Raw genomic sequence first — 13,136 nt, 5'->3', positions numbered from 1 at the left:
GTGCACTGTACGTTAAAATATGTACTCCTGCTCTCAGACTCTAACTGCTCCCCACTGTCTCCCCCACAAGTCAGATATACAGTCACACTATCACTTCAGCAAGTAGTAGTACTCCTCCTAATGCTCCCCAAAATTACTAAAGTAAATACTGTGTCTCTCTCTACTCTAGTCTCACTCTCTTCTCTATAAACGGAGAGGACGCCAGCCACGTCCTCTCCCTATCAATCTCAATGCACGTGTGAAAATGGCGGCGACGCGCGGCTCCTTATATAGAATCCGAGTCTCGCGATAGAATCCGAGCCTCGCGAGAATCCGACAGCGGGATGATGACGTTCGGGCGCGCTCGGGTTAACCGAGCAAGGCGGGAAGATCCGAGTCGCTCGGCCCCATGTAAAAAAACCTGAAGTTCGGGCGGGTTCGGATTCCGAGGAACCGAACCCGCTCATCTCTAATACATACCCCAAACACCCCAAAGCAACGCCACATGTACACCTCATGGCACCCCCCCACTACACAAACACATACATTCAACGCCAGACCACATGTGGTACTTACCTACAAATGTAGAAATCGCTCCAAAAACGACTCTCCTCCGGGGTAACAGGTATCCTCCTGTCCGTCCTGGATTAAAGCCTGCTGGGTGTCCAAACGATACCACAGCAAACAACAACCAATTTGCTAGCTCTGCAGCACCTCCACTCCACTCTGCAGGTTCACAAAATGGCTGCTGAGCACGCAGCAAACAAGCCCTATAAAGGGCTCAAAACGGCGGGAAGTCAAATCCAGGACGCCCACTACTCGACGATTGGTCCGTTATTCGACAAGGGGAGTGTCGAATGCGTTTTGTATTGAATATGTCGAATTCATGGTCCCGGGTGGAGGGTTTCGGCTGTCGAGTACAGTCGAATACTAAAACGGTCGAAAAAAGGCGCAATTCGACCGCAATTGCATATACCCCTAAGTTTTTGCGCTGTGCTGCAATCAGGTCAGAACTGTGCATGCGTATGCACTGCAATGCGCAGGCGCGTCATAGAGGTGCAAAGCGGATCGTTGCTGAGCAATGGATTTAATAAATTGCACAGCTGATCGCAAGAAGATTGTCAGGAATAGGGCGTTTGTGGGTGTTAACTGACCGTTTTCTGGGAGTGATTGGAAAAACGCAGGCGTGTCCAAGTGTTTGCAGGGCAGGTGTCTGACATCAATTCCGGACAAGAACAGGCTGAAGTGATCGCAACGGCTGAGTAAATTCTGAGCTACTCAGAAACTGCACAGAACTTTTTTGTACCACTCGGCTGCACATGCGTTCGCATACTTGCAAAGCAAACATACACTCCACTATAGGTGGTGACTATCTGTTCTCAGCGCTGCAAAAAATAGCTAGCGAGTGATCAACTCAGAATGACCCCCATAGTCAAATTGATATGAGCAACTTTCTGTTTTGCTAGTGTGAGAGGCTTTCATATCCATACCACCTGACGAGGAGCGTTAACAGCTGAACCAGTAGTGGCCGGACTGACGCGCCTTGGAGTGCAGCCTCAGTCACCACCAGCTCAATCTGCAACACATCACGGCTAATCAGATTCCACCGTGGTGTTTTAAACAGTTGGTCAGCAGCGAGGTCCTGACCCCGTGCCACCACCCTTCCAGGCTGCTGTGAGGGTGCCCGCCGCACATGGAGCGTCAAAACCGAGCACAACTTAGCATCCTTTTTCAGCAGCGCTGGAGCAGAAGAATTCTGCTCCCCTAACAGTGCAAAATATGTGGTGGCTTCCTCAACTGTGCAAACCAGGTACTGATCCCGAGTCCCACAGCGATGACATCATGTTTATGAGACAGGAAGCAGCTGGCAAGCTGTGGGGACCTGCGGAGGAGGAGCTTGCAATATTCTGAGGTGCAGAGGTGAGAGATGGAAGGAGGGAGTGAGGTGCAGGGGTGAGAGTTGGAAGGAAGGAGAGCGGTGCAGGGTTTTAAGATGGAGGAAGAGGTGCCGGGATGAGAGATGGATGGAAGAAGGGAGTGAGAGATGCAGGTGTGAAAGATGGAAGGAGGGAGTTAGGAGCAAGGTTGAAAGATGGGAGGAAGGAGTGAGAGGTGAAGGGATGAGAGGTGGAAGGAGAGAGTGAGATGCGCAGGAGTAAGAGATGGAAGAAGACAGCGAGGTACAGGGGTGAGAGATGGAAGAAGAAAGTGAGGTACAGGGGTGAGAGATGGAAGTAAGGAATGAGGTACAGGGGTGACAGATGGAGGGAGTGAAAAGTGTATGGCTAAAGAAGGGCAGAGGGTATGAGAGGTGCAGGGGAAAGTAAGGAAAGGAGGAAGTTGAAGGAGCAGGGGCCCTTTAAGACATTAAGGAAAGCTGAAGTAAAACAGATACTGTATGGGGAAGAGGATGATGGACATAGGGGAGGTAGGGAACACAGGTTAGATAACATATCATGCAAAGAGGGGGGAGCTGAACTGCATACCCTATTACTAAAGATATTAAGAGGTGCTATAATGCTGAGGGTGAAGATATTAAGAGGTGCTATCATGCTGAGGTTTGTAGCACATCTTAACATCTTTAGTAATAGGGTGTGCAGTCTTCTATATGTGTGTATATATTATACACTTGAAGGTGAGGATCCTTCATTCTGGTATTGGCCCCTCCCATTGGGATCAGTATGATTAGCCGGCGCTTGGGATCCCGGGGGAAGTAATACCGACACTGGTCTCCTAATTGTTAATAAGCCGACAGGGGGAGTACAGGGTCTTCCCCCCTCTCCCCTAACCCTCCCTCCCTGCAACCTCCTCCCTTGGTGCCTAACCCTAACCCCCCCCCCGTAGGTGCGTAAACCAAACACCCCGTCCCTGCTGCCTAAACCTACACCCCACCTTGACCCTAACCCCTCCGAGGGGGGTGCCTAACCCTAAGCCCCCTCCCCGCAGCCTAAGTCTTACCCTCCGGGATGCAGCCTAACCCTAACCCCTGCAGTCTAAACCTAACCTTCCCCCCTGCAGTTTACCTGACTTACGGCCCGGTGACTCCTTGTTCGGGATCCCGACTGTCGGTATTCCGTCACCGGCATGTTGTACTCTTCTGGATGCCGGCGTCGGCATTCAGAAGGGGGTCGGTATTCTGACTCCCATTTATCTTCAGGTGTTTTAATTAGCAGGGGTCCTACATTTCAGATCACACATTAATAAGGGCTCTATTTGATGGTAAGACTAGAAGACTAGATACATTTATATAATGTAATAGTATTAGAGATGTTAGGGACCCATATATAATGAAGTCACCTGGTCGCAGTACATGGGCCCACATATTTGCGCAAATGTGTGCTAAGAACTTCACTTATACTTAATGTTAATTGTGAGGGTTTATTTATTATCAGTGTGCCAGTAATGTGCATCAGCATTTCTCTAACATTATTATATATCATACATTTTTTTTTTATACTATATAATTTTAAAAGGTATCTAAAATTGATTTTACATGATCAAAATCCCTAAAGTTTCTGGGCTTCTAGATGTACCTCAGATCCCCGGCCCTGCAATTTAGGTTTCCGTTTGGGCACATCTGACACAAATCTAAATCTCTTTGCACATTTTTCATCATCGTTTTATCCAGGTGCAGAGTTACAGTATTTGCTTTTTTTTGCTTTACTTCCAGGATCCCGAACGAATGTCTGCCGGGACTCCACACTGGTGCCGGCGCATGCGCAGTTCTGACCTGATCGCTGCGCTGAACTGCAGCGAGTGATCAGGTCAGAATGACCCCCAATTACTTTTAGAAATGTATATAAAAAATTGTTAAAATATTGCACAGAATAAAAACATAAGTAATATTATCATTATAGTCCATTCTTTAAACAGAATCTCAGTAATCTTAGGTGTTTATAAAGCAAAATGTTCCTAAAGTGCATTCGCAGATACTGTAGCAAGGTTCTGGAGAGCTTTACTTCTAACACTTTTGCAGCATATCAAGGCCTTATATACAGGGATGGTATCGGGATCCCAGCGATTGGGATGCCGGCAGTCAGAATACCGACAGCGGCATCCCGACTCACCAGGATCCTGACACCTAGGTGGTGAGTATACTATCCCTAATCATCCCTCCCCACAGCCTGACCTTAACATCCCCACCACCACCACCGCAGCCTAACCCTCCCCTGGAGTGCCTACCCTAACCCTCACTGCAGCCTAATCCTAACCTTCTCCCACCCCGCGGCCTAACCCTAACCCACCGCCTGTAGCCTAAACCGAACCTCCCCTTCCCCCGCGGCTTACCAGTGTGGAGTCCCGACAGACATTCGTTCGGGATCCCGGCATTCGGCATTTTGATCCATGTCGGGATCCCGGTGTTGGTATTCCGAGCAGTGTCGGTATTTCGGCATCGGTATTTCGACTGCCGGGATCCTGAATGCTGGGATACTGACCGGATCCCTTATATATATATTGGTAACATCTAGCAGACATGACACTTAAGTAATCTCCCTGTGATGTGCTGCAGTCGATGGTAAATAGACCCAAAAAAATTAGAGAGGGCTGCAATAGTGTAACATCTCTAGTATACAGGTCTCAGTTTGTGAGTTAAGTGATACATACACGGACAAGTATGCATTTACCAGATAAAAAATATGCTTGTTGAGAACAGCTACTAGTAATGGAGTAATGACCCAGATGCTCCATAGATCTTACTGTGGACAGTAAAGGGGAAGTTTTGGCTGCATTTCCATATGTACCAAGCTCTGGTATGCTATACATTCCGGAGCTTGGACTTGGCTGGTAATATGCCATCTTCATGTGGCATTACCCTACAGAAGCCTATGGGCTTATTATTGTATTTCCCCTGAGAGGGATCCTCCCACTTGGATCCCTCCCATCACCCCCAGCAGCCGTCGCACCACTCTGTGCATGCAAAGAAGGATTTCCAGATCCTAAACCCAGAAATTCTTCTATCGCAAATTCTTATCAGGAGAGCTGTTCTCTGCGATTTTAATCACATTTCTAAGTACATACCTGCAGTATCTATGCGGATGAGATGCTTAGTACATACTGCCCATAATGTGGAATAGCTTGATTTTGAAAGTGATACATCCTGTCACTTACCGCATTCATAGCAGCATTTATTAACGCAAAGGGCAGAACTTTCCAATAGGGCTGTCTTTTGTAGTGTGAGGACGTCCTCTCTTGGGATTTATGTGGAAAGAAACCAATAGACTTCTACAGGAAACACTTCCATATATATTTATAAATGGCGTTGCCTATCAGTTACAAGCTTCGGAAAGTTTTGCTTTTCAGGAGCTTGATACATATGGGGGATGCGGTCAAACCACTTTTTGCAGTTAGTACATTCCGCACTAAAAGATCATCGTTCATGTCCATAATAGTTCAGAATTCTTGTATGGCCACCATATTACTGCTGCAAGTAGACAAGAATATCCATTATCACACACTAAAGAGATAGATAAGGGCCCTACACACTAGGCGATTTTAGCGATGTTATCGACCAGCGATATTATCTTTGGTCAAATTTTTCACCAACGATTTTTGCCTATACACTGGACGATATCGATGGCCAATTTGGATTATATGACAGTATATCTATACATCTATATCGTCCAAATTGACTTGCATGTATAAATGAGGATAGATCAACGATGAATGATGGCGGAGCCGCGCATCGGTCATCGTTGATGCATACACACTGACCGATATGAACGATTTAGTGTTCATTTTTTAACGATATCGGTCATATCTATTATCGTTATCGGCAAGTGTGTAGGGCCCTATAGAGATAGATAGATAGGTAGATAGATAGATAGATAGATAGCTATAGTCCAAAACAATATCTCATATACAGTAGTTTTTACTCCCAATTATAAACGTGGTGTCATTTTTAAAGACATACTACTCAGTAACTGTATAATTATTGGACAAGCGTGTGTGTCCCTTATACAGCACTGCAATACCAGCTACCTTGTGAGAATACCAGAGAAAGTAACCCACTGCAGCTGGAACTACTGCTTCCTATAACCCAGCCTAGTTCCATGTGTTTATCAGAGACAGCAGAAAGCAACACCGCTATCTGACGCCAGTTTCCCGGCCGGAACGACCAGTTGAACACGGGTGAAAGTGCAAGTAGAGGGTGGTCTGTGGCTGATGCAGCGAGTGCGGGAGCCTCCCCCCAGCTCCTCTCCGCCCCCCGCACCCCAGCAGCAGGCGCTGGTGCTCAGCAGCAGCTCTCCCAGCCAGCCAGAGCCTGTGAGGAGGAGGATGGGGTCCGGCTCCCGTTGCTAGGCTGTGCACTGTGTGCAGGGAGTGAGCGCCCGGGAGAGGACACCTGGAAACCGGAGGAGCTGACACTCAGTCACATGAGCCGCCAGTGAGGACAAGATGTTCTGCACCAAGCTCACAGAGCTAACGCTGTCAGGGGAATGCCCCTTCTCTATGCTGACAGCACACAGCCGGGGATCAGAGGAAGCTGAGGATGAGGTGCCCCCTGGCAGTGCTGCCACAGGGCTACCCATCTGCACTGAGGTGTCTGAGAGCAGTGTCCGGCACCGGAGACCAGAGGAGGACGCCCCCCACAGGAAGAGCAGCCGGACTCGGGTCTATCTGCACACTTTAGCCGAGAGCATCCGCAAGTTAATCTTCCCTGAGGTAAGATGCCACTATAACACATGGCATGCTATTACTGTATAATATACAGGATGCACTTTTCCCAGGCACTCTGCGATCCCAATCCCATCCCGCACCCCTGCCACACACACCAGCAAACACGCACTTGGGGGTCAGATCCACGCATTATAAGCCCCAGGGTAGACAGCAACATTATAGCAGTGATTACTTACAGTACATACATTACTTACTGTACTTACTACGTACATACATCAGTTCTGCATAATGGCCCTCATTCCGAGTTGTTCGCTCGGTAAAAATCTTCGCATCGCAGCGATTTTCCGCTTAATGCGCATGCGCAATGTCCGCACTGCGACTGCGCCAAGTAAATTTGCTATGCACTTAGGAATTTTACTCACGGCTTTTTCATCGGTCTGGCGATCGTAATGTGATTGACAGTAAATGGGTGTTACTGGGCGGAAACAGGCCGTTTTATGGGCGTGTGGGAAAAAACGCTACCGTTTCCGGAAAAAACGCAGGAGTGGCCGGAGAAACGGAGGAGTGTCTGGGCGAACGCTGGGTGTGTTTGTGACGTCAAACCAGGAACGACAAGCACTGAACTGATCGCAGATGCCGAGTAAGTCTGAAGCTACTCAGAAACTGCTACGAGGTGTGTAATCGCAATATTGCGATTACTTCGTTCGCAATTTTAAGATGCTAAGATTCACTCCCAGTAGGCGGCGGCTTAGCGTGAGCAACTCTGCTAAAATCGCCTTGCGAGCGAACAACTCGGAATGACCTCCAATGTGTGCTAATATGTTATAATGATAGTCACAATGTAAGCAGCTTATTTTATTGATGAAGGGATTGTAAAAAATTTTAGGATGCTGATTACAGAACTTAATAATTATTTCATTACTATTATAATTATTCATTAAGGAACATAAATATTTTCCAATGGCACTGGTGTAATGTTACTTTCTGAAGCAAAATGCCCAGAAAGGGTTGGGTACAAAATGTCGACATTCAGCACATTGACATGGTCATAATATCGACATTGATCGTGTCGACACCCTGTAGACAGTGATTAAATGTCAACATGTTAGAATGTCTAAATTTCGTCCTTATGGCCCAGCAGCAACTTACCTTCTCCTGGCGGCTCCAGCTGCGTCTTACGGTTCCTGACGGTCATGTGACTGTCACTTCCGGGTCCTTACCTCTAATCCCTACCGATAACCCTCACTCTAGTGCCTAACCCCTAAAAAAAAAGCAGCCTATCCCTCCCGATTGACATGTTGTCTGTCGACATTTTAACAATGTCAACATCATAACTGTCAACATTGTGGTGTCAACATTATGTTTGTTATTGTCGACCTTTTGGCTACATCCCCCCCCCCCCTCCCCCATGAACTGCCCTCAGTTTGCAAACAAACCTCTGCATCATTGCATTCCCAGCTGTTGCTATATACTATGACAAACTAGCCCAGCTCCAAAGCACAGCTCACTCCTACTGTCTGGATATGATAGGATGTGTTAGGATGTAACGACTAGTGATTACAGTCTTAGGACTGCATTAATGTTTGTATCATGAAGGATGCAGGTGATATGTGTTAACTATAGTGCCTTATTCTGCTCTGGTAGTGTTCTGATTATTTGTGTGTGTTTGTCCATTGCATACATAGAATAAATATGTTGTGGCGTTTCAGTGTGTCCTAAGTAACAGTACCGATTTATGAGGATGGTGTGCCAGAGCTGACGCCATAAGTGACGCACTTTTATTGGCCTATTTGGTTATTTACGTCATTCTGCAGTGTTTCCTAATTAGCATATACAGACAAGCCTGTATGTACGTGAACAAGTATCTTGCATGTATTTATGGATTTATTTTATTTTATGGTTGTTAATTTTTTTCTCATAATAAACTGCAAAATATTTTTTCAAAGCTATGTATGAACATGCAGCCTAGTTATTATATGTTTACACCAGTGGTTCTTCATAACTTGTGGCTTCATCAGCTATACTACAGTACTGCCCCTCAGAATTCCTCATGTTAAATGTCACTGGTACCGCATAAGGGAATAGACAGATCATTAATTTGTCCACTAGTTTCAGGTATCCTTGTTCATCATTATTCTCCTTAGGGCAGTGATATGTTATCTTGCATGACTACATATTATATAGTACACTCAGATAAGCAAGGGTGATCTTCAAGGAGGGCCACACACGACTGGCATCATAAAAAAGAAAAGAAAATCAAAACATCATTGACAAATAGAGTTTTATGAAATGACCTGGTACCTGTCATATTAAACATTCACAGCTGCATATAGTAAACGCTAACTGCCTCTTAAAGTTGCAGAATATAACTCAGCCATGTTATCCATCTATTTGTAATAAACTATTTTATTTTGCATGTTTAGAAAAATAAATGTAAACTGGCACTATTTTATAGCCTTGATAGCACCAATCACATAATCACTGACGGTCTTCTTTGGTTGGAGAGGTATTGTTGCATAACTCATACACATTTACAGTTGTTAAGCTAGGTACACACTGTACAATAATTGCACCAATTTGCCAATAATCGGTCTTCGGCCTGTTTTGTTGTATAGTGTGTATTACATTGTTTCGGCATTTTGCTGGTAAACCAGAAAAATCATGGCTGTAAACACGCTCTCTCGATTATCTGATGATTCAACCGAGACAGGAATTCCTCAGCCTCAATCTCCCAATATTCTGCAGTGTGTGAGCAATATTGATATAATCAGACCATATTTCCAATGTTTTTCCTTAACTACATAATCCTCAATTGTGGACGTAAATTCAGTGTGGTAAAAAAAAATGACTTACTGTGTAGCCCAGATCTCGGGGCCTTCGATTTGCCAAAATTTCTCCCAGCTTGTCGGGACAACTAAAAAAATCACACGTAAGGCCTCTTGCACAGTTGGAGTTGTTTGTTTAGGGAGATCTATCAAACTTTGGAGAGAGATAAAGTACCAACCAATCATCTAGCTGCCATGTTACAAGCTGTGTTTGAAAAATTACAGAAGATAATGGGTCGGTACTTTATCTCTCCCTAAGGTTTGATACATTGCCCCCCCCTCCCCCCAAAAAATAAATAAAAATAAAAAAGCACTACACGCAACCCGTTGCTCTTTTGGTATAGTGTTGCACCTCACGCAGTATTGTTTTCCTTAGTGTCAGTATGTGCCACTTTACACTGTTGGCCTCTAATACAAATGCACCATCTACAGCTCTTCAGTCCCAATCTGCCGTAGTCAATAAATACAGATATTTAACTATGAATCCTCATGTCCTTACTACAGTATTTCAGCCAATTTCATTGTACTGTAGGTCACAGAACACTGAGAAACCCCAATGGATATTTAAAAATGTGCAGGAAGGGCAAGCACAGGGTATTGTCACTTTCCTTCAGCTACATTGACACCTTCACAGGTTTCATAAAAATCTTCTGACAGCAGAAGAAAAAGCCTTTAGATCTGGCTCACTAGTAATCGTCTGTAGAAGACAGAGCAGCAGAGCAGTGTAACCTTCATTGTGAACCTCTGCTGTCTTGTTCTCAGTCACACTGAAGCCATAGCTTAATGATGTTTGAAAACAAAAAGCTGCAGGCTGTTACAGGGATGCTGGTCTGATGTTATATTTATCTCTTATGTGCAAATATTGTACAGAGTCGTAATTAACTACCATAATTCAATATGTATAATTAAAAATACAGTAGGGGGACGTTAAACTGATAAGAGCGTGCAATCAGTGCTGTTGTTGCATCAAAAGAATTTTGAGGTCTAATTATCGTATGTTATTTAAATGTACATATGTCATATTTAATACTGGATAATGTATTTGAGCAACAAAAATGGCTGCAAGAAACAGATACAGTATAAGGTCAGTTATAAATGCAGAGTAATTCAGAAGGACATTACAGTACTTGTTTGTCATGTGCCTACTTTTGCCCCATTGAGCTTACAAAGTGGGAGATTAATAAAAAAAAGTGTGTGTGTGTGTGTATATATATATATATATATATATATACACACATACACACACACACATAGATTTTGTATCAGAGAACAATATTTGCAATTTACAGTCAATCACGACAGCTAAGGCTGATAAGGTACGTTGCAAGGAATGAGCGAAAGGTCACCTTCTGTGCTGAATTACTATCATGGACAGATAATGGGTACAACTGAGTGGATACATAACAATCATATCACAAGTATAAATCAATTTTAGGGAAATATAATAATTAGTTTGAATATTATGCAAAATTCCCTCTATGTACAATACAAAATGTGCATATAGCCCATAAGGGCATGTTTTAATGCAAATTCGATTCTGCATTTGTTTTTAATAGTAGATTTAGATTATGATAAACTATACATGGTCCACAGTATATTCTCTTGTTTTACACTTTCCTTAAAGGAGACCTGTCACGCGGTCCTAGTACTATTGAATCTTTTTTTTTTTTTTTTTTGCTTTACTTTTTTTCCTGGTGCTTTCACCAGGAAAGGATTTTATTTAGCTTGTTGCGCTTTCTCCTATGCAAGCTTTCTCTATCAATAGAACTGTGATGTGTAGAGGGAGCCGGCCTAGGAGCTACTGTAGCCTAGTGTCGTCTCACATTGTACCTTGGAAACTGAGTTGGGACTACTAAATCAGAGTGCTTAATCCAGGGCTGGCTACCTCTACATGTCACAGCAATACTGATGTTTAGGCTGGAGGAAGCCTACCAGGCAGTGCTGATAGTGCATAAAGGAGATCAGGATAAACCCGTGTGAACAGGGTTTCAGAGTAACCACATTTTTTTTTAAACCAAGTAGTATAGTATATACCACAGGTTCTCAAACTCGGTCCTCAGGACCCCACACAGTGCATGTTCTGCAGGTAACCCAGCAGGTGCACAGGTGTATTAATTACTCACTGACACATTTTAAAAGGTTCACAGGTGGAGCTAATTATTTCACTTGGGCTTCTGTGCGGTGACCTGCAAAACATGCACCGTGTGGGGTCCTGAGGACTGAGTTTGAGAACCTCTGGTATATACAGATATACTTTAAATTTTGCAACAAACTGTAATTTTAACGTAGAGATGCATCCTACATAGCCAGACTTTAAGGGGTTGATTCAATTGCAGGTGAAGCCCCAAATGTGCTTCTGGAATGGCACAAAGAATTGCAGCAATCTTGCCCCAGTGTTCGCACCCCCTCCCCATAGGGCTGCAGTCACAATAACGTGACCTTTGGTAAGTATGGCATTAAGCAGTAGTCTTCATCAGGCATTCCCAACCTCGGTCCACAGGGCACACTAACAGTGCAGGTTTTAGTGATATCCAGGCTGCAGCACAGATGGTTAAATCAAAATAACTAAGGTACTAATTAAGTCACCTGTGCTCAAGCATGGATTTCACTAAATCCTGGACTGTCAGTGTGCCTTGAGGACCAGGGTTGGGAATGCCTGGTCTACGTATTTGCATGCATTATTAAAAGGCAAAGTCACTAGAACACAGGTTCTCAAACTCGGCCCTCAAGACCCCAAACAGTGCACATTTTCCTGGTCTCCTCACAGAATTCCAACTGACATAATTAGCTGCACCTGTGGATCTTTTTAAAATGTGTCACTGAGTAATGAATGCACCTGTTAGGTGATCCGGAAAACGTGAACTGTGTGGGGTCCTGGGGACCGAGTTTTGACAACCACTGCACTGGAATATGAGAGAAAGGGATTCTTTTTTGTTTCCATTTGTCAGACCGAGAAATTTATATATTTTTTTTTGTAAAATAACACTAATATCTATGGCTTTGTTGGCAGTGAAGAAATTTGCATTGTTAAAAATAGATTAGACAAAAAAAATTATATTTTTAGTGACTGGTATTGTACTGACAAATCAAAAAATACATCTGTCACACCTATATATTCAGTAAGGCAAGCATTCCCAACCACGGTCCTCAAGGCACACTAACAGTGCAGGTTTTAGTGATATCCAGGCTTCAGCACATGTGACTTAATTAGTAGTTCAGTTATTTTGATTTAACCATCTGTGCTGCGGCCTGGATATCACTAAAACCAGCACCGTTGGTGTGCCTTGAGGACCGTGGTTGGGAATGCCTGCAGTAAGGTAATAAGGCAGGGGTTCCCAATGACACTCCTCGACTCACACTGACAGCACAGGCTTTAAGGCTAGCCATACTTGAGCACAGGTGGCTTAATTAGTAGCTCTGTTATTTTGATGTAACCACCTGTGCTCAAGCATTGAGATCACTAAAACCTGGACTGTTCATGTGCCTTAAGGACTGAGGTTGGGAAACACTGTATTAAGGTCTCTGTCTGGAATCTATAGACCAAGAAGTATAAAATCTATAGTAGGAAAGGTCATTAAGATAATTAAGGAGTAGTCAAGGGACCACACTCATGAAAATGTTATAGAAAATAACATCATCATCATCATCATCATCAGCAGACTGCATGGATTTCTGACAGAATGATTTAATCAAACAAATCTACCTGGTGAAAGA

General features: G+C 44.1%; 1 protein-coding gene across 2 annotated transcripts in view; it reads left to right on the top strand.

Annotated features, from left to right (window-relative positions):
* The first annotated feature begins 6,070 nt into the window (after positions 1 to 6,070).
* Positions 6,071 to 13,136, top strand: part of GUCY1A1 (guanylate cyclase 1 soluble subunit alpha 1) — a 91,615-nt gene continuing 84,549 nt past the window's right edge. The window contains exon 1 of one of the 2 annotated variants that reach the window (XM_063920496.1): positions 6,071 to 6,642. In XM_063920496.1, the coding sequence (XP_063776566.1) occupies positions 6,376 to 6,642 (267 nt within the window). In that variant the 5' untranslated portion in view covers positions 6,071 to 6,375. The remainder of the gene's footprint in view (positions 6,643 to 13,136) is intronic. The other variant, XM_063920495.1, reaches the window with a different exon arrangement.

Source organism: Pseudophryne corroboree, chromosome 1, assembly GCF_028390025.1.
Source record: "Pseudophryne corroboree isolate aPseCor3 chromosome 1, aPseCor3.hap2, whole genome shotgun sequence".
Taxonomy (NCBI): Eukaryota; Metazoa; Chordata; class Amphibia; order Anura; family Myobatrachidae; genus Pseudophryne; species Pseudophryne corroboree.
The sequence above is the reverse complement of the archived record's forward strand: the minus strand, read 5'-3'. Positions and strand labels throughout refer to the sequence as shown.